The sequence below is a fragment of the Scyliorhinus torazame genome, chromosome 10 (assembly GCF_047496885.1).
Source record: "Scyliorhinus torazame isolate Kashiwa2021f chromosome 10, sScyTor2.1, whole genome shotgun sequence".
Classification (NCBI taxonomy): domain Eukaryota; kingdom Metazoa; phylum Chordata; class Chondrichthyes; order Carcharhiniformes; family Scyliorhinidae; genus Scyliorhinus; species Scyliorhinus torazame.
In genome coordinates, this window is record NC_092716.1 from 115,789,901 (window position 1) to 115,812,590 (window position 22,690).

General features: G+C 47.3%; 1 protein-coding gene across 1 annotated transcript in view; it reads left to right on the plus strand.

The window, feature by feature from the left end:
* The window catches only part of hydin (HYDIN axonemal central pair apparatus protein), a 1,604,351-nt gene that overhangs the window by 1,258,238 nt on the left and 323,423 nt on the right, over positions 1-22,690 (plus strand). Inside the window, exons 64-65 of the mRNA XM_072518656.1 lie at positions 6,781-6,892; positions 11,467-11,727. Of these exons, the coding sequence (XP_072374757.1) occupies positions 6,781-6,892; positions 11,467-11,727 (373 nt within the window). The remainder of the gene's footprint in view (positions 1-6,780; positions 6,893-11,466; positions 11,728-22,690) is intronic.

Consider the following 22,690-nt stretch of genomic DNA (forward strand, 5'->3'; position numbering starts at 1 on the left):
CGTTGGCTGGGCAAACATTTGCTGCCCATCCCTAATTGCGCTTGAATGGAGCAGCTTGTTTTGCCATTTCAGAGTGCATTGAAGAGTTCACCACATTGCTGTGGACCTGGAGTGACATGTAGGCCAGACCAGGTAAGGGCAACAGATTTCCTTAATGGTTAATGGTTTCATGGTGATCATTAGACTTTTAATTACAGAATTTGATTGAATTAAAATTTCACAATCTGCTGTTGTGGGATTCGAACCCGGGTCCCCAGAGCACTACCTTGGGTCTCAAGATTACAATTAATAATAAACACAGAACATCGTGGATAAACGCAGCAGGTCTAGCAGCATCTGTGGAAAGAGTAATACAGTTAATGTTTCTGGTCCATATGTCCCTTCGACAGAACTCTGGTTACTGGTCGAGTGACAACACCACTATGCCATCACCTCTAAAATTTAGGGGGATGTTGTGCCTTTAAGCAGTAGTGGCATGCAATTGTAGTATAAGGAAGATTAGGAGGCAAGATGTGTTGATTACATACTTTTGAAGTTTAATTGGTGTGTGAGTCATTGAGTCATCTCAGCCCATCTCAGCTTTATTTAAGAAAGGGGCTTCAAAGCGCACTGAGAGTGAGCTTTGCACACAAGCAGTGGGAGAGACCACATCTGCAGTAAGACACAGCCAGAGTGAGTTTGAAACTCGGGAATTTTAAACAGAATTTGTAGCTGAGGCGACAATGGAGAGAGCTGATTGATAAGTAGTGGGTAAGGTTGGTAAGTCTTTACAATTTTTATCACTTGTAGTTTGAAAATATGTTTTGTGGTTGATCATATGTCCAGCCTATAATTGGTAGTAACGAGGACAAGGAAAGAAGGACCATAGAGAATTGGATATAACATCAAGCATCTTCCAAAGCTTTAATTTAAAAGGGGACATGACAGGAGAGCTCAAGGCCTTGGTTTGCTCCTCTTGCTTCATGTGGGAAGCCAGGACCATTTCCAGTGCCTGGGACCAGCATGTATACAGGACATGTCTCCAGATACAGCTCCTGGAAGCCAGGGTTTCAGACCTGAAGTGGCGACTGGGAACACTGGAGCATCCATGAGACAGAGAGTGTCATGGATAGCAAGTATAGAGAGGTGGTCACACCGCAGGCTCAGACTCCACAGGCAGGAAGGTGACCACCAGGCAAAACAAGAGAGCGAGTCAGGAATCTCCTGTGGCCATTCCCCTGCAAATAGATTTACCGCTTTGGATACTGTTGAGGGAAATGACCTCTCAGGGGAAACAGCAACAGCCAAAATTATTGCACCACAGTTGGTTCTGCTGCAGAGGTGAGAAGTAAAAAGTGTGGGAATTCCATTGTTATAGGGGAATCGATTGTCAGGAGAATAGATAGGTGTTTCTCCAGGCTGGTATGTTGCCTCCCTGGTGCTAGGGTCAAGAATGTCTCGGAGCGGTTGCAGGACATTCTGGAGGGGGAGGGTAAACAGCCAGTGGTTGTGGTACACATCGGCACCAATGACATAGGTTAAAAAAGGGATGAGGTCCTAAAAGCAGAATATAGTGAGTTAGGAAGAAAGTTGAGAAGTCGGACATCAAAGGTAGTGATCTCAGGATTACTACCAGTGCCACGTGCTAGTCAGAGTAGAAATAACAGGAAATATCGGATGAATGAATGGCTGAAGAGAAGGTGTGAGGGGAAGGGTTTCAGATTCCTGGGCCCTTGGACCGATTCTGGGGGAGATGGAACCTGAAAAACTGGATGTGTTACACCTGAGCAGGAACCAGGACTGATGTCCTTGGAGGTTACTTGCTGGAGCAGTTGGGGAGGGTTTAAACTAATATGGCAGTGGGATGGGAACCTATTTAAGGATCCAGAGCAGGGGGAATCAAGAACAAGAAAAAAAAACAGCAAGGAGAATAAGAAAGGTGATAGGCAGAGAAATCAATGACACTAAAAAATAGTAGGAGCTGGACAAGGAATGTTAAAAGGACTAGCCTTAAGGTTTTGTACCTGAATGTATGGAACATTCAAAATAAAATGGATGAATTAGTTGTGCAGATAGATGTGAAGAGATATGATACAGTTGGGATTACAGAGACATGGCTCCAAGGTGACCAAGAATGGGAACTAAACATTGAGTGTTATTCAGTTTTCAGGAAGGGCAGACAGAAAAGAAAAGGTGATGGAGTTGCATTGTTGATTAAAGGAGATATTGATACAGTATTGAGGAAAGATATTAGTACACATGATGTGGAATCTTTCTGGGTCAAGTTAAGAAACACCAAGGAGAAATAACGGGCGGGATTCTCCCATCAGGCGGCTAAGTGTCGACGGCGGCGTAAAAACGGGAGTGTTTTTCTCCAGCGTCGCCGCCCGTTCCGGGACCCCATTCTCCGGCCCACAGGGGGCTAGCACGGTGCTGGAGCAGCCCATGCTGCTCCAGCTGCCAATACCAGCGTGAACCCGGCGCCGCGGGGTCCGCGCATGCGCAGTTGGGCCGGCGGCAACTAGCGCATGCGCAGTGGCCTTCTTCCCCGCGCAGGCCCAGAAGCCAAATGGCGCAGGGCTACAGCAGCCGGCGCGGGGGAAAGGAGGCCCCTAGCCAGAGAGGTCGGCCTGCCGATCATTGGGCCCCGATCGCGGGCCAGGCTACTACGGAGCCCCTCTGGCGATTCTCCATCCTAGCGGGGGGATCGGAGGATCCCGCCCCAGGATCCTGAACCTCAATAAAGGTAACTATGATGGTATGAGGCATGAGCTGGATTTGATGGACTGGGAGACATTACTGAAAGGAAGGACAGAGAAAAGGTACATCGAAACATAGAAAATAGGAGCAGGAGGAGGCTCATTATGATCATGACTGATCATCCAACTCAATAGCCTAATCCTGCTTTTCCCCTCTATCCTTTGATCCCCTTCGTCCTTGGAGCGAAGGACAGCGGACAGGCATTCAGGCACGAATAGGTGAACTCAAAAAGTTGTTTACTTGTTTGTGCAAGAGTAGAAAGTGAACTGTGGCCAAATCATAGCTTACAAGGGAAATTAGGGATAGCATTAGATTCAAACAGGAGACATACAAATTCGCAAGAATAAGGAATAGACCTGAGGATTGTGAACAGTTTAAAATTCAGCGGACCAAAAGATTGATTAAGAAGGGGAAAATACAATATGAAAGTAAGCTATCAGTGAACATAAAAACTGACTGTAACAATTTCTATAGGTATGTAAAGAGAAAAAGATTGATAAAAACTAATGTACGATCAGAAACCAGGGAAATGCATCATGGGAAAAGAATAAATGGCTGAAGAACTAAATCCATACTTTACTTCTGGACGCGATCTTCCCAAAAAGGGATCAAAGTTCCCGAGCGAGCACATTTAGACGCATGTTCCCGGCACTTGCAGTGTCGAGAGACACATGGCTTTTCAATGCAACTCGCTTTAAATAAGGGGCCTGAATGGGTAACGCAGTGCCGAGGCCGCACATAGCCTCGTTTGTTACAAAGGCGAGGCCCGAAAATGAATCCCCAACCTCCCCCTCCGTCATCACCCCCTCCCCCTCCCCGGCAACCCCAACATGATCATGCGCGTGCAGAAAATACTAGCTTGGCACCTTGGCAGTGCTAACATGGCACCTTGGCAGTGCCACACTTGCACCCAGGTGGCAATACCAGGTTGCCAGGCTGACGCAGGTACCCAGGTGGCACCAGCAGTGGCAGATCGCCACCCTGCCCAAATGTTATGCAGCTGGGGGTCCCTGATCCCCTTGGAGACCCCAACATGTACCATTCCATCGGGTCCCCGTTTGTGGGGACCAGTACCAAACGGCACTTGCCCGAGGTCCCCGAGGCAAAGGGATTGAATCCCAAAGCATTAGGTACCTGAGGAATCTGCACATTAGAGTGAGGCTTACTACATTATTCTAATATGCAGATTTTCTAAAAAGTGATCCCGCCCATTGTGGGCGGGATTCATATCGCGTCTCGCGAAACCGCGTTGAATCGCGTGAAGCGTTGTGAGCCGGGTAGATCCGGGAGATGGGTCTCCCGGCTTTCACAGACCACACTGCACCCTGGTAACCTGCTTTTCCGGCGCAGCGTGGCCGGAGGATCGCGCCCTCTGTCTTCACAAAGGAAGACAGGAATAATGTACTGGAGGTTCTGAGAAACAGAACTTTCAGTGAGGAGCTGAAGGATATTAGTATTAGTAAAACAATGGTTTTAGGGAAATTAATGGGATTGAAATTGAATACATATCCAGGGTCTGCTAGCCTTCATCCCAGAGTATTATGGAAGTGACCTGAGAAATAGTAGATCCATTGGTAGTAATTTTCCAAAATTCTTTGCAGCGAGAAGCCGTGGGGCATCGTTAAGTGGACCAATTGATGATGAATACCACTTCCGGCCTCGCTGGGCTGGGCATCGGGAAGTTCGCAACAATTCCCGCTCACTACCACACTTCGAAATCTTTCTGGAGAATCGCACTCTTAGTTTCTGAAACAGAGAATGCCACCCATTAATTCTGACGGGGCTGGACAGACTGGATGTAGGGATGTTGTTTCCTCTGGCTGGGGATCTAGAACATGGGGTCACAATTTCAGGATATGAGGTAGGCCATTTCGGACTGCGATGCGGAGAAATTTATTCACCCAGAGGATGGTGTTCATGTGGAATTATCTACCATAGAAGGCTGTGGAGGCCAAGTAACTGAATATATTTAAGAAGAAAATAGGTGGATTTCTAGGGTGCGATTCTCCCGAAAAATTTCTAAGTTAATTTATGACCCAGTGCCAAGTTGCTTGCTGGGAAGTGCCAAAGTGCCTGAATTCCATGGGGAGGGCCAGGGGGCTACCCTGCACTGACCCTGGCCGCCCAGTGGCCTCCAATGGCCTGAGAGAGCCCTCCGGTGTTGTTCCACCTGGTCCATGTTCTTGTGGACCAGCACTGATCGGCACCCGGCTGCAGCCTCCCTGCCTGGGGAGGCCAGAGAATTGAGGAGGCCGGTGTATCCCAGGTAAGTAGACCTTTATTAGCTTTAACACCTACTTCCATGAGCGCTGTTTGGTCCTATCCCTTTTGGGTGGTATTCCGAATCCGACACCTCATGGGACTTGGGTGAATCCCGCGAGGCGCGGTGGCTGCCGTGAAGCACAAGGGTAGGGCTGTCCCGGGGGTTACCGGCTGCATTGTGCTCTCGCCCAAGTACAACGCACCAGAGAATCGCACCCCTAGACTCTAAAGGCATCAAAGGGTATGGGGAGACTGCATGTTGAGATAGGGGATTAGCATTGATCATGTTGAATGGCAGAGCAGGCCTGAAGGGTTGAATGGCCTCTCCTATTGTCTATGTTTATGTTATTTTCTTCCATGGAAAATCTCACAATTTTCCAAATTCTGACTCGGCCTCTAGGGCATTTAGGCAGGAAATAAAATCACCAAGGGCACACCATGTTTTCTCTTTGGTAGAGTATTCATAGAGGTCCTCATTTTCAACTTCATTCTTCCACTGGTCATATTTTCAGAATCTGAATATACCAGATGGTAATCATACTGCAACAATTTAAACTTGCTTTTAGAAATTTCCTCAATGGCCACAAGGATTTTAATTTATGTCCAAAAAATGTAGGCTGGGATTTTCCGGCTTCACTGTGGTGGGATTATTAGCGAGACTGGGTGTTCCCGGTGATGGGCGGAGCCAGAAAATCCCACCTTAGTTTCCGAATTGCACCTTTTCTTTATTCATTCATGGGATGTCGGTGTCCCAGGCTCTGCCAACATTTATTGCCCATCCCTGTAACTTGAGGCGCCAGTTAAGAGTCAACCATATTGCTGTGGGTCTGAAATCACATGTAGGCCAGACCAGGTAAGGATTGCAGATTTCCTTTCCTGAAGGTCACCTTTGGTCTGATGTTAGAACTTTGAGAGCCAGGCAGTGTTTTCATGAATTCTACTCCTTTATGCAAAGAAGCACACATTAATTGTGTCCATCAGCCAGGACACTTTCAGTCTAATCCTATATATATGAACACAGGTGAGTGCCTAATTAGTGCTCACCATGTTGAATATAATTAACCCCCAACTCCCATAATTGCCACCTGTGACCTCTGCTGTTTCCAAAAATAATTCAGTCTCACTGCCATACACAGTGGAAATTGAAATGAGGTATTACATCTATTTCCTTTTGAAGGAATGTGTTTGGCTGATTAATAGGTATGGGAAACTGGCAGCGAAGTCTATGCTTTTGGTTTTCTAATATCTCCCCATGCGTGTGCAGACCAGTGAGCTATTCACCAGGGGGTCTGCTGAGGCTCTAGAAAGTATACTATTGGGCATTTTGTGATGCCAAGTAAAAGTCCTTAGAATTTTCAATCAAGCAGTGTATATTTCTTTTTGAATGATGTCCTGAGGGTCCAGTTCCTCATGGACAATGCTTTACCAATATCCATTTATATGTTAAGTACAACTTTTCCCTTGATAGAATTCGTCCTTGATAATAGTATCTGGCTCTAAACAGTTTATACTTCAGGCAAAAATGTTTAGGTGAGTATCATTGGAGTGTAACGTGTAACTTTTATACACAACAGCAAGAGAGAGAAAGACGTGATGCTTGTTTTGTAAAACCTATACCCTTATTATTTATCCTATCAAATATCTGTTCATTGGTATCTGTAGGATCATTTGTATTTTGAGAAAAAAGGGAGGGAGGGCAATTTAATATTTCCAAGTTTATTTCCGTAAGTGTGACAATTACATACAAATAATATATCTGCTGCGTGTCTTTCTTGCTAGGTATCTGTCAACATCTCTGACACACATGGAGTGTTTTCGCTGAAGGAATGTATTGGAACCATATGTATTTATCCTAAATCCAAGTATATTAAAGAAGAGGACCCAGAAAAAGGTAACAAACAGAAAACTACTTCTAGCACCAGCTTATTTTATAAGGAATAGAACAGGACAAAGCATGTAATTTATAATATAGACTGGGTCAGAGCACGCAAAGGAGGTCTGGTGGCACAGTGGATAGTGTCCCTACCTTTAGACCAGAAGTTCTGGGTTCAAGTCCCATTCCGAGACTTGATGACCAGGAAAGATGTTCATAACATGGCCAAGCATGTTGATGATCAGCCTGTAAATCCTTCCAGTACATAGGCAGTAAGAGCAGGAGTGTATCCTGGTCAGAAGAAGCCAATGATAAACCACTTCAGTAATTTGCTGAGCTTAATTATGGACCAATGCAATACAAGTAAATGGTCGCCAATGCCCTCTTGAAGGAGGAGGAAGTTCAAATGTGGATGGTGGGCAGGTTGGCGGTGTATTCTGGCTGAGACCAGGGATGAGACTGGTTGTAGTTTTCTATTTGTTCATTTATTTTTACTTAGATACGCCTGACTTTACACCTGATGCTTGCTCTGGATATTTTAACAGATGTTAAATCAGATTTCTGGATAACTGGGGCTCTTTCTGGGGAAGGTGGGTTTCTGGGGAAGGTGGGACCTCAACAGACAGGATGGTCTACATCTGAACCTGAGGGGCACAAATATCCTGGGGGGGAGATTTGTTAGTGCTCTTTGGGGGGGTTTAAACTAATGCAGCAGGGGCATGGGAACCTGGATTGTAGTTTTAGGGTAAGGGAGAATGAGAGTATAGAGGTCAGGAGCACGGATTTGACGTTGCAGGAGGGGGCCAGTGTTCAGGTAGGTGGTTTGAAGTGTGTCTACTTCAATGCCAGGAGTATACAAAATAAGGTAGGGGAACTGGCAGCATGGGTTGGTACCTGGGACTTCGATGTTGTGGCCATTTCGGAGACATGGATAGAGCAGGGACAGGAATGGATGTTGCAGGTTCCGGGGTTTAGGTGTTTTAGTAAGCTCAGAGAAGGAGGCAAAAGAGGGGGAGGTGTGGCGCTGCTGGTCAAGAGCAGTATTACGGTGGCGGAGAGGATGCTAGATGGGGACTCATCTTCCGAGGTAGTATGGGCTGAGGTTAGAAACAGGAAAGGAGAGGTCACCCTGTTGGGAGTTTTCTATAGGCCTCCAAATAGTTCTAGGGATGTAGAGGAAAGGATGACGAGGATGATCCTGGATAAGAGCGAAAGTAACAGGGTAGTTATTATGGGAGACTTTAACTTTCCAAATATTGACTGGAAAATATATAGTTTGAGTACATTAGATGGGTCGTTTTTTGTACAGTGTGTGCAGGAGGGTTTCCTGACACAATATGTTGACAGGCCAACAAGAGGCGAGGCCACGTTGGATTTGGTTTTGGGTAATGAACCAGGCCAGGTGTTGGATTTGGAGGTAGGAGAGCACTTTGGGGACAGTAACCACAATTCGGTGACGTTTACGTTAATGATGGAAAGGGATAAGTATACACCGCAGGGCAAGAGTTATAGCTGGGGGAAGGGCAATTGTGATGCCATTAGACGTGACTTGGGGGGAATAGGGTGGAGAAGTAGGCTGCAAGTGTTGGGCACACGGGATAAGTGGAGCTTGTTCAAGGATCAGCTACTGCGTGTTCTTGATAAGTATGTACCGGTCAGGCAGGGAGGAAGGCGTAGAGCGAGGGAACTGTGGTTTACCAAATAAGTGGAATCTCTTGTTAAGAGGAAGAAGGAGGCCTATGTGAAGGTGAGGTGTGAAGTTTCAGTTGGGGCGATGGATAGTTACAAGGTAGCGAGGAAGGATCTAAAGAGAGAGCTAAGACGAGCAAGGAGGGGACATGAGAAGTATTTGGCAGGTAGGATCAAGGAAAACCCAAAAGCTTTCTTTAGGTATGTCAGGAATAAGCGAATGACTAGGGAAAGAGTAGGACCAGTCAAGGACAGGGATGGGAAGTTGTGTGTGGAGTCTGAAGAGATAGGCGAGATACTAAATGAATATTTTTCGTCAGTATTCACTTAAGAAAAAGATAATGTTGTGGAGGAGAATGCTGAGACCCAGGCTATTAGAATAGATGGCATTGAGGTACGTAGGGAAGAGGTGTTGGCAATTCTGGACAGGCTGAAAATAGATAAGTCCCCGGGGCCTGATGGGATTTATCCTAGGATTCTCTGGGAGGCCAGGGAAGAGATTGCTGGACCTTTGGCTTTGATTTTTATGTCATCATTGGCTACAGGAATAGTGCCAGAGGACTGGAGGATAGCAAATGTGGTCCCTTTGTTCAAAAAGGGGAGCAGAGACAATCCCGGCAACTATAGACCGGTGAGCCTCACGTCTGTAGTGGGTAAAGTCTTGGAGGGGATTATAAGAGACAAGATTTATAATCATCTAGATAGGAATAATATGATCAGGGATAGTCAGCATGGCTTTGTGAAGGGTAGGTCATGCCTCACAAACCTTATCGAGTTCTTTGAGAAGGTGACTGAACAGGTAGACGAGGGTAGAGCAGTTGATGTGGTGTATATGGATTTCAGTAAAGCGTTTGATAAGGTTCCCCACGGTAGGCTATTGCAGAAAATACGGAGGCTGGGGATTAAGGGTGATTTAGAGATGTGGATCAGAAATTGGCTAGATGAAAGAAGACAGAGGGTGGTGGTTGATGGGAAATGTTCAGAATGGAGTTCAGTTACAAGTGGCATACCACAAGGATCTGTTCTGGGGCCGTTGCTGTTTGTCATTTTTATCAATGACCGAGAGGAAGGCGCAGAAGGGTGGGTGAGTAAATTTGCAGACGACACTAAAGTCGGTGGTGTTGTCGACAGTGTGGAAGGATGTAGCAGGTTACAGAGGGATATAGATAAGCTGCAGAGCTGGGCTGAGAGGTGGCAAATGGCGTTTAATGTAGAGAAGTGTGATGTTATTCACTTTGGAAGGAATAACAGGAATGCGGAATATTTGGCTAATGGTAAAGTTCTTGGAAGTGTGGATGAGCAGAGGGATCTAGGTGTCCATGTACATAGATCCCTGAAAGTTGCCACCCAGGTTGATAGGGTTGTGAAGAAGGCCTATGGAGTGTTGGCCTTTATTGGTAGAGGGATTGAGTTCCGGAGTCAGGAGGTCACGTTGTAGCTGTACAAAACTCTGGTACGGCCGCATTTGGAGTATTGCGTACAGTTCTGGTCACCGCATTATAGGAAGGACGTGGAGGCTTTGGAGCGGGTGCAGAGGAGATTTACCAGGATGTTGCCTGGTATGGAGGGAAAATCTTATGAGGAAAGGCTGATGGACTTGAGGTTGTTTTCGTTGGAGAGAAGAAGGTTAAGAGGAGACTTAATAGAGGCATACAAAATGATCAGGGGGTTAGATAGGGTGGACAGTGAGAGCCTTCTCCCGCGGATGGAAATGGCTGGCACGAGGGGACATAGCTTTAAACTGTGGGGTAATAGATATAGGACAGAGGTCAGAGGTAGGTTCTTTACGCAAAGAGTAGTGAGGCCGTGGAATGCCCTACCTGCAACAGTAGTGAACTCGCCAACATTGAGGGCATTTAAAAGTTTATTGGATAAACATATGGATGATAATGGCATTGTGTAGGTTAGATGGATTTTGTTTCGGTGCAACATCGTGGGCCGAAGGGCCTGTACAGCGCTGTATTGTTCTATGTTCTATGTTCTATGTTAATGTTAAACTACTGATCTTAAAATGTTGGTGTCAAACGTAACCCTTCCCTCGACAACAAGGCACTTGGGTAGTATTAATATTTCACATTTCTGCTGGGACTCCTCTACCAATTCCAATGAGAACAAAAGAATCAAACAAATATTAGGGCAGTCCTCTCCTGCCAGTGATACTGATACTGTGAGAAGGCTTGATTGGACCCAAAGTAAATGAATGGTGCGTCTTGTCATTTTGTTCTGTACTCAGTTTTCCAGCATTCCGACAGATATTATACTGAGTAATCTTCATACTCATATGTGATGGATGTCCAATGTTCTGAAAGAATGAGTAGAACACAGACATATTTTTGAAGGCCTTCTTTCTCCTGCCACTTTGCTTAAGCCTTTGAGACAATTATTCTGTCAATTTTTACTATTTAGCTTGCAGCTTAAACAGAGCCATACTTGTTTCCCAATAAGAATTCCCTTGCTCCCATTGCTTCACAAGTCAGTAGTTATGAGGCCTGGACTCAGGATTATCGTCATATCAAGGAACGGAGAAATTAGAAAAAGTATTTTGGCAGGGGTTTTGAACACTGAATATATCATTGAGAGAGAAACTACAGTACCGCTTTCCAGGGAAATGGAAAAGTAGTCAAAAATGAAGAATTTAAAGAGATGGAGGGAAATTTGGTCAGATTTTCTAGCTGAAGACTTGCATAACTATGGTGAAGCATTTCCTTGTTTGTCGTAGGTTTCTGAGGGATATTTCCAATTGTTCTATTAGTCAGTTTCTCACTGGTGATCTTAATTGGCAATCTCACCCTGCAGAATAACCTGATTCTGGCTTTTTTAATACCTCTAATTTCAAATAAATTCAGATTATTTATAAAGTTGGCATTAGAATAAAGCTGAATTTTGTTTTATTTTCCACAAAGTAAAAGAAAGTTGCATGCTCGTTATCAACCTTAACAGTGGAGAAGAAACAACGTTTGATGTTACATTCCAACCAAACGTGACTCAACAATTTGCAGGAGCACTGTACCTGACAGTGTTCGGTAACCAGTATGAGGACACCATGATACAGTTAATTGGTGAAGGTTATCAAGATGATATCACTTTTGACAACATCCATGGACTAGTGCAAACTGGCACAGTGGAAACTGTTCCAAACTTTCTGGAGGACAAAGATATTAAAGGTGAGGACAACTCGCAATTTTGCAGCAATAGGATGTGTAAGTAACTCATCCAAATCACAGAAACATTGAAATTTAAGGTACCGAAGGAGGTCATTCAGCCCATCAGGTCTGTGTTATTCAAATAAAAGCGATCCAGCTTAATTAATTTTCCAGTTCTTGGTCTGTCGGCCCGTCAGTTACGGCACTTAAGATAATCATAGAATTCTGACAGTGCAGAATGAGGTCATTCGGCCAGTTGAGTCCCACCAGTCCTCTGAAACAAGGACCCAAGCCCTCACCATATCCACTGCATTCCTGTAACCCCACCAAACCTGCACATCCCTGGACACAAAGGGGCAATTTAGCACGGCCAATTCATCTAATCTGCACATCTTTGGACTGTAGGAGGAAACGGGAGCACCCAGATGAAACCCACACAGACACAGGAGAACGCGCATCTCTACAGTCACCAAAGGCTGGAATTGAACCCTGGTCCCGGGTGCTGTGAGGCAGCAGTGCTAACCACTGTGCCACCCCACATAGCAAAGAATTTTAAAAGAATTTGCTTCTATCAAACTTTCAGACAGTGAATAACAGACTCTCACTACGCTCTGGGTAAAAAGATTTCTCCTCAACTTTCCTCCAGTCATTAAACCTACATCTTTAAATCTATGCATACACACCGTCCCCCACCGTGATCTCTCTGCAAGGCAAAATTGATCTTTCAGTGTCACTTTATTCAGGCCACTGGTAATTTTATACACCTCAGTTAAATGTTCCCACATTGTACTCCATTTGCGCAACTTTCCCTATTCCCTTAACCTATTTGTATTCCTTTGTTGCCTCCTTATGCCCTATTCACAACTTATTTGTTTACCCTATCTTTGTATCATTGGTACATTCAGCAGCCATACCTTTTGTTCTTTCATCTGAGTCATTTATCTAAATTGTAAGAAGTTGAGGCCCCAGCACTGATCCCTGTGGTACATCATTCATCACATCCCACCAACCTAGAAAATGACCCATTCATGCCTATTCTGTGTTTCTTGTCAGCTAGCTAATCTTCTATCCATGTTAATATGTTACTTATGACATCAGGAACATTTATTTTCCACAGTAACCTTTGATGTGGCACGTTTGCCAATGCCTTCAGGAAATCTAAGATTAGGACATCCACTGATCCCCTTTATCCACAACTCCTGTTACTTCTTCAAAGAATTTCAATGATTTGGTTAAACTGAGTTCTGTTTCACAAAACTATGTTGACTCTGCCCGAACACCTTGAACTTTTCCAAGTACCCTGCTCTAATGTCTTTAGTAGCAGCTTCGAACATTTTCCCTATGACAGATGTTAAAATTACTGGCCTGTGGTTTCCTGTTTTGTGTCTCCCTCCCTTTTGAATACAGCAGTTACATTTGCTATTTTCCAATCTAATGGAACCTTCCTCAAATACAGGGGGCGAGATTCTCCACTCCCGCGCAGGTTGGGAGAATCGCCTGCGCCGCCAAAATTTCCCGGGACGCCGGTCCGACGCCCTCCCGTGATTCTCCCAAGTGGTGGGAACGGCCCGGTCGAGTTCCGCGGGCCGCAGGCCGGAGAATCACCGGAGACACCCAAAATGGCGATTCTTCGGCACCCCCGCTATTCTCAGGCCCGGGTGGGCCGAGCGGCCAGGCTAAAACGGCGGGTTCCCCCCGGCGCCGTCCACACCTGGTCGCTGCCATCGGGAACAGCGCGCGAACGCTGGGGGGGGGGGGCGGCCTGCGGGGGGGGGCGAGGGGGGATCCTGCACCGGGGGGTACCTCAGATGTGGGTGGCCCGCGATCGGTGCCCACCGATCGTCGGGCCGTCCTCTCTGAAGGAGGACCTCCTTCCTTCCATGGCCCCGCAAGATCCGTCCGCCATCTTCTTGCATGGCGGACTTAGAGAGGACTGCAACCACGCATGCGCGGATGACGCCAGTTATGTGGCGCCGGCCGAGTCATCTATGCGGTGCCGCCTTTACGCGGGCGACAAGGCCTTGCGCGTGTAGATGACGCGGCCCCGATCCTAGCCCATTGTCAGGGCCTGAATCGGTCGGGATCGGGGCAGTTTTGCGCCGTCGTGAACCTTGAGTTTTGTCCTTTTATTATTTTTGTAACCTCTAGCAATATCTGCTGATTGACTCTTAGATTAGTTCCCTCTATCCCTTCCTGTCATGGTCTGTTTACATTTCCCAAATTAGTTCCTTTCTCTCTTACGTTGTCTCTACTCTTTACCACATTTGCCACTATTCCAAAATATGAAAACGTGTCCACACAATTTGATTAAATTCCTCTCTATTTCCTTAGTTATGCAGCTCCTCAGAACAGTGTCCCAGCAAGGTTCAGGATTAAACCAGCTCAATGGTACAGTTCCCACTTTTCCCAGTACTGGTGCCCATACCCCATGAACTGGAACCCACTTCTCCCACAAGTCTTCGAGCCACGCATTAATTTCTCTAGTTGTATTTGCTCTATACCAATTTGCACGTGGCTTGAGAGATAAACCAGTGATTATTGCCTTTGAGGTCCTGCTTTTTAATTTGGTGCCTAGTTCCTCATACTGACTATGTAGAACCTCTTTACTTGTCTGGTTTATATTGTTGGTGCCTACATGGACCATGATGAATGGATCCTCCCTCTACCACTGTAAATTCATCTCCAGTCCTGAGCCACTGCTTAATCTGATTTGCACTTTTTGGAGAATGTGCAAGTTTCTCATGTAAGAAAATTGACTCAGGAAGACACAATACCTTAGATAGCAAATCCGGTAAGGGGAGACTACCCAACGTGTCAGCATTTGCGTTGTCTTCCCCTGCTCTGTACACAATTTTGTACTGATAAGCTCATAGGGAGCGCTATATTCTTGCTGAGGCCATGGGAGGAATACATTTAGACTCACTAAAAAGACTCATCAACCACTTGTGGTCAGTACGTTTGGTGAACAGATGACCATAGAACCTTTTCACCGCAAAAATGATAGCTAGATCTTTGTCAAACTTTGTCCTAGATGCAAAACTGATGGGCTTTTAAATCCATCCTCAATTAAATGAGAAAGTACTGCCCACACACAGTAGGATGAGGTATTTCGCAACAGGATAAGTTCCCTGTCTGAATCAAAGTGGACTTGCATTTTAGCCAATTGAGCAGCGCTTTCACATCCTTTAAAGCCTTATCCTGTGGACTCCCACTTCCATTTCGCCTTTTTCTGCAGAAGTAATTATACGGGAGCCAACACTATAGACAGGTCTGACAAAAACGTTCCATAATGGTTTACCAAGCCCAAAAATAACCTGAGCTCTGACGCATTCCTGGGCTCCAGAGCTTCCTTAATGGCTCTAATTTTCTCCTCCACAGGAGATAATCCTTAAGCAGTGATTCTGTGGCCTAGATACTCAGCATTTTGTGCTTAGAAAATCCTCTTGCTCTTCTTCAGATGCAATCCTGCCTCTGATAACCTCTTTAAAACATGATCCAGATTGCTGAGGTGTTCCGCCTCAGTCTTCCTTGTAATTAAGATGTCATCTGCTGCAGTCTGAGGAAAACCTTGTAACAGGTTGTCATTTTAAATATCGCTGGACTGGAGGATAAGGCAAAAAATAAACAATTATATTTGAACAACCCTTTATGCGTGATGATGCTTCCAATATTCCTCCAGCAAATATTATTGATATGCCTGACACATGTCCAATTTTGAAAGTGTCTTGCCTCCTGCAAGAGTTACAAATGAATCTTCGACTCTGGGGAATTGATAAGCATCTAACTTGGAAACCTGATTAATGGCAAGCTTGTAGTCACTGCATATGTGCACTTTACCATCATTTTTAAGGACAGGAATGATTGGAGCTGCCCAACGAGAAACCTGAATAGGCTCAATGATTCTAAGCCTTTGCAGCAGGTCCAACTCCTCCTCCACTTTCCTTCTTATGGCATAGGGCACAGTCCTTGGCTTGAAAAACGAGGAGTAGCCCGAGGATCTACATACATCTTCACAATAGTACCACGCAAGGTGCCCAGTTCATCCCTGAACACATCCGGATACTTCTTGACAACATCCTCAGTCACCCTCGTGTGCTTAATCTTGGAATTGTGCTCAGTCAGTCATGCCCCAGCAAACGTGGCCTCTCCTCTTTGACCACAAGGAGACATGCTTTTGATTCTTCACCATAAATACACGATATAGACTTTCGACACCCAAGCAAAAATATGGGAGGGATTCTCTATCCTGCCAGCCCCGCTTTCCGGCGCAGCTCATCCCCACCAGCAGAAGGGTTCTCCGTTCCCACAACTGGCTAATGGGGTGTTCCATTGAGGCCACCCCAGGCCTTCAGGCAACCTGCTGGCATGGGTGCACTGTCGGCAAAGCGGAGAATCCCGCAAATGAACTCTCAGATGTAAATCTGAAGATTAATCTCTTTTGGAGTAGGGGCTGTTGCTCGATTTGAGTCTCACGTCGACTTGCAGGTCTCTTCACTAATTATGGATGCATAGGCTTCTTTGTCCACCTCCATCTTGGTTTGCTCACCATTGACCACCACTGTAGTTCAAATAGGCTCAGCGCGTGCCTCGTTGACATTCACTATGTTCTCCACTGCCTGCTCTGGCCTGTCAAAATGATGCATAGCTGATTGAGGCTTCTTCGAATTTAAATTTCTTGCTCAGCCTTCATCTAGTGCTTTGCACCCCTGTTTTTCTTCACTAAATGCTCCTTCTTGTGCACCAATGACAAACGGGCGGGATTCTCCGACCCCCCGCCGGGTCGGAGAATCCTCGGGGTGGGGGGTTGGGGGGGGGGGGGGGGTGGCGGGAATCCCGCCTGGCCGCTCCAACGGCGGCTGCCGTATTCTCCGGTGATGGTTTTCCGGCGGGGATCACACCACACCGGTAGGGGGCCACTAGCAGCGGCACCCCCAGCAATTCTCCGGGCCCCGATGGGCCGAGCGGCCGTCAGTTCCTGGCCAGTCCCGCCGGCGTGAAATGGATATGGTCCTACACAGCGGGACCTGGCTTGTAGGCCGGCTACTGAATTCCTCGGGGGGCGCGGGGGGATCTGGCCCCGGGGGGGCCCCACTGTGGCCTGGCCCGCGATCGGGGCCCACCAATCTGCAGGCAGGCCTGTACCATGGAGGCACTCCTTCCCTCCATGCCAGCCTCTGCAGGGCTCGGCCATTGCCGCCGTGGAGAAGAACCCCCCTGCGTATGTGCAGGAAACACTCCGGCGGTTCTGCGCATGCGCCAACACGCGGCAGAACTTCGCCGCCGGTTGGTGCAGCACCAACCCATCCAGCGCCGGCCTAGAGGGTTCCGCAACTTCCGGTTGGCCCGACGGCGGAGTGATTTGTGCTGTTCTTGGTGCCGGAGTCAGGCCATCCCGCCCACAGTATCCCTAAATTTATCAAAAATCTGTCCAACTCTGCCTTAAATAAATTTAATGACCCAGCTTCCACTTTTCTTTGTGGAAGAGATTTTCAAAAACTAACAACTATGAGAGCGGAAAATTATTACTATTTCTGTCCTAAAAGGGAGACCACTTATTCTTAAATTGTGTCTGCTAGTTCTAGGGCGTGATTAAGTGGCCTTTTTTCGCTCAAGCAAGATCCGGTGCATAGTGGGAGAGGCCAAATATGAGAACCACGCCGTGCGCCAAACCGTTTGCGATGCAACCGGCCTACTCCCGTAGGCAAAATCAGGATCTCATCGTAGCCAATAACCACCATTTATGCCCAATGTCCATGCAATTAATTAGAGCCACCCCATATCCAATGGCCCCAGTGATCCAGCAGACACACCATCAAGTGGTCACGCTGGTGCTGATCAGTACACCTTTCGGAATACGTGAATGCGGTTGAATGACTGCTGCGGGGACCCCAGGGGGTGAGTAGCAATCTTCGCTCACAGGCATTGAACCTGGGGGCATTGGGCTTGGTGCCATTGTGCCACTGGGGGAACAACTGAGGTGGGGGGGGGGGGTGCGGTCGGCCCGGCTGGAGATGGGCTACCACATGGGGCTGGAGGTATCAGGGCTGGGGGGGGGGGGCGGTATCCAGGGCTGGGGGGTATCGGAGCAGGTAAGTGGACATCTTCGCTCACAGGCACTGGGCTTGCTGCCCCTGTGCTCGGAGGAGAGTGGGGGAATAACCGGTGGGTTGCAGCCCTGATTGGAGGTGGGCCGCCATGGGGGCGGGAGGTATCGGGGCTGGGGGGTTGGTATTTGTTGTTTTATCCTTCTTCATGTAGCATAAGCTGCTTCCTTGATAGACACTCTGACAAAGGAAGGTTCAGACTTGGAGATAGGTTTAACACATTTATTGAACAGTTAACAATTCTCCTACTTGAGTTCGACTCTCCTGCTAATCTTGCTATACTAACTCAGTCTAACTAACCAGTCTGCTCTAAGCCATGCGGTGGGTTTGATGTTTCCGATCTGACCCTGTCTCTCGCTGAGTGAGAGGACGAGCATGTGTGCCCTGTCCTTTTATATGGGTAGCCCCCTTGTGGTCGTGTCACCTCTGGGTGTCTTGACTGCCCATTGGTCATGTCCTATCTTACTGACCTATTGGTTGAATGTCTGTGTGTCATGATGTCTCTGGTGCTCCCACTAGTGTTTATTTAGTTCTAATGTATCTACATTAACCCCTTGTGTATTTACAGTGATGGATATCACCACATCCCCCCTTTTTTCATGTTACATATTTTCTGTACAGTGGTAAAGAAAATTGAACAAAATAGGTAGATAAGTGATGACATGTACAAGTCATGATGACAGTGATGATTACACAATACCAATTAATATGCATGAGTCCAAAGTTCAGGAATTAATATGGTCGAGTGGCTTTCTTGTGCTATTGGTGAAGTGGTGATGTTGATGGTGGCATGTCCTTGTGAACGCCGTCAGTGTCCCTGTGCTTAAGGAACCAAGAAGTGGTCAAATGACATAGTTATCTGATTTGGACTCTTTTTTTTCTTTCTATGCTTGTGGTAGCGATGCAGTATGTCACTTGTGTTGTCCAACCTGGACTGTTTTTTTTGATTGCGATATTGATGCAGTAGGTCATCTGCCTTGAAAGCTGGTTTACTCGTTCATAGTGGAGTAAACTCATCTGCCTTGAAAGCTGGTTTGCTGATTTGTAGTGGAACAAACTTGAATCGGTGAGATTTGCTGTCATACCATGGCATGGCTGTACTCTTGCCAATGCTAGAAGCTGTGCTGTCACATTGTCCTGCATTTGCAGAGTTGTACCATGTCGTACCAGACATTGTTCCAGTGTTGTTGGTTTTGTCATGCGTTTTGTTGACGTTGGTGCCTTTGGTACAGTTCTTGTTGTTGTCTTTGTTGTTGTTTTTGTAGGTTTTGTTGTTGTGCTTGTTGCGCTCAATGACCACATCGAGTGGAGAATTCGAGTCCTTCACAAAGTTACTTGTGTCAGTGTCCTTTGCGGCATCTGCTGTTTCATTGAGCGTGCCGTCTCTGATTCCTCGGCGCTCCCCGTCTGGAGTCATGTCCGGTTCACAGGAATCATCTTTGGCTTGTTGATGCTCCCCGTCTGGAGTCCTTTCTGGTTCACCTGAATCAGCTTTGGTTTCTTGACACTCCCCGTCCGGAGTCATTGCAGGTTCACTTGAATCATCTGAAGTGTCACTTGAATCATCTGAGGTGTCTTGATGCTCCCCGTCCGGAATCAAAATGTTCAGGAATGCATTTTCTTGTGGAGAGGCTCAAGTGGATGAGGTTTGAATCAACGTTGTTTCACTGGAGTCACTAGTAACCTCACTTTGATCGTTGAATGCCTCTGTACATACTAGCGGAGAACAGTCAGTCTCACTGTCATGCTGCACATCTTGTATGGGAATTGTGATGCCTTCGTCACTTGTCGCACATACAGTGTGTTGACCTTCAGTGTCTTCTTGTCGGTTAGATGAGCTGGGTAGACGGTCAGAGTCTTTTTGCTGTACACTTGAGCGTGGCAGCCTTGCATCGTCTGCTGCTGGTTGCTCAGATAAGGTTGCTCGACCTTCATGGTCTTGTTCATGCAAGGACTGCGCTCTGGGGCCTTGTGTTGCTTCCATCGTGGAGTCTGTCAACGAGCTCACTGTGGAGACTTGTATCGCTCTCTCTGTGGAGTCTGGCATCGTTCCCTGTGTGGAGTCATGCAGTGGTCTTGCTGTGGAGTCTGTCATCGCTTTCTGTGTGAAGTCGGGGACTCTTCGTGGTGCGTGGACCACCCTCTGTGTGGAGTCGAGGACTCTTCATGGTGCGTGGGCCACTCTCTGTGTGGAGTCGGGGACTCTTCGCGATGCGTGAAGCACTGTTCGTGGTGCGTGGACCACTGGTGCGACATCAGGCCGCACTCTGTGGGCTTGGGCCTCTCTCTGTGTCTTGGCATCAGGCCGCTCTCTGTGGGTTTGTATCTCTCTCTGTCTCTTGGCGTCAGGCCGCACTCTGTGGGGCTTGTACTGCTCTCTGACTCTTGGTATCAGGCCGCTCTCTGTGCGCTTGTACCGCTCTCTGTCTCTTGGCATCAGGCCGCTCTCTGTGGGTTTGTACTGCTCTCTGACTCTTGGTGTCAGGCCGGTCTCTGTGGGCTTGTACCGCTCTCTGTCTCTTGGTGTCCGGCCACAGCAGAATCCTATACTTCTGGGTTAGGGTGTCGTCTGTGCTGGGCTGAGGATCCACAAATCCGAAGAACTCGTCCATGGCTGTGTCGGATTCTTTCACTGTACAACACATCTCGTTGTGGTTCAGATTTGGTACTGAGGTCGCCACGTCCATTGATGAAATCATCTTCCGAGTCGTAGTCTTCAAGGACCATATCATCACTTTTTGTGTCGGAGCTGTCATTGTGCTCGCGATGTCCAAAAAAGTAATCAACGTCTAAGTCGTAGTCTTCAAGGACCAAATCATTTATTTGGGTGGTGCTAACTGCTTGTTGCAGGGTTCTGCGGAGGTTACTTCCAGCTACTGGTCGAAGTTCAGGCATTGTGCTATCGTTCCAGGTGAAAGAATTATGTTTTATGGCATTAAAAGATTTTCTCACTATTTTTGGGACATTTCCCCTTTAAGTGGGCGTGGTCCGGGGCCTCTGATGTCATGACGCTTGTGACGCAGGGCGTACGAATGGATCGCGCATGCACATATCGCTTTGCCTTTACTTTGCGCAACTGCACATGCGTGGCTTCTCGCGCATGCGCAAACGGAACTTTTCTTTGCGCAACTGCACATGTGCAAAACACTGATTTGCCGGTTCGCATCTTCTGGGGAACTGCGCATGTGCGGCTCCTTTCTCAAGATGGCTGCCAATCAAAACTGCCGTTTTCTGCATTTGCAAGCCCACCTTCGCCCCGTGGTGAGTATTGGCGTCTCTTTTACCATTCTCTCTTGTGTTTTCCTCGCAGTATGTGTCAAACTTTTCCAGGACTGTCTGGAAGTCTCTCTTGTCTTGCCCTTTTGAGTATTTGAAGGTATTGAAGATTTCTGCTGCACTTGCACCTGCAATGGTGAGCAGAAGCTTTATTTTCTCTGCATCCGCCACGCCATCTAGGTCTGACGCCACCAGGTAGATCTTAAATAGTTGCTTGAATGCACGCCAGTTGGCAGTGAGATTGCCGTGGCACCTGAGCCGCTGAGGAACCGGAATCTCGAACATCTTGCCTGGGTGCTGTTGCTCGTAGTCACGGATCTGTTGAGTTGAACTATATAGATTCAACAGGCACTCCTGGAACCATGTTGTGTTATGTTTCCTCATGTAGCATAAGCTGCTTCCTTGATGTCTACTCTGACAAAGGAAGGTTCAGACTTGGAGATAGGTTTAACACATTTATTGAACAGTTAACTCCAACTTGAGTTCGACTCTCCTGCTAATCTTGCTATAGTAACTCAGTCTAACTAACCAGTCTGCTCTAATCCATGCGGTGGGTTTGATGCTTCCGATCTGCCCCTGTCTCTCACTGAGTGTCGCCTGTGGAAAAGAGGAAGAGCATGTGTGCCCTGTCCTTTTATATGGGTAGCCCCCTTGTGGTAGTGTAGTGTCACCTCTGGGTGTCTTGACTGCCCATTGATCGTGTCCTATCTTACTGACCTATTGGTTGAATGTCTGTGTGTCATGATGTCTCTGGTGCTCCCTCTCGTGTTTATTTAATTCTAGTGTATCTACATTAACCCCTTGTGTATTTACAGTTATGCATATCACCACAGTATCGAGGCTGGTGAGGGTATTGGAGCTTGAGGGGGAGCTCTACTGGAGAGGGGGGCAATCATGCGCGGGTTCCCCATGCCAATCCTGGATCGTGTGTATCCGTTCCGGGGGTCAACGTAGTCCCTGTCGGGCATCACGGTGGCGCAGTGTGTTAGCACTGCGGCCTCACGGCACCGATGTCCCAGATGCGATCACGGCTTTGGATCACTGTCCGTGTGGAGTTTGCACATTCTCCCTGTGTTTGCGTGGTTTTCGCCCCCACAACCCAAAAATGTGTAAGCTAGGTGGATTGGCCATGCTAAATTGCCCCTTAATTGGAAAAAATGAATTGGGTACTCTAAATTTCAAAACAAATTTCTGTCTGCCCCACAACCACCCATAACTCTCACTGACCGCGGAGGCCCCTGGCCGTGCTGCTGGATTCCATCGCTAAGAGGGAATTGGCAATCGTATTAAGTGAGTACTTCACACATCCCAAGTGGATCCCCGTCGGTGGGATGCAATCTAGCATCTGGGGCTCATTGCCTAAGCATCCCAATCGCATCTTGGTGCATGGAGACTGTGCTTGAACACTGGGAGGCAGCACCACAGATGTAGCGGCCAACCTTTGATCACCCAGGGGATGGGCTCCAGCCCCGGGCACATGTCCACGGCCGGATTTTGGCGGCATTCTGTTTGGGTGACTGGGGTGCAGGTGTGCAGTCCATTGAGCAGGGCCCCACCCTGCCGTGGTCAGGTGTGCTTGGGCAGGGTGTGTCAGGTGGGGGATG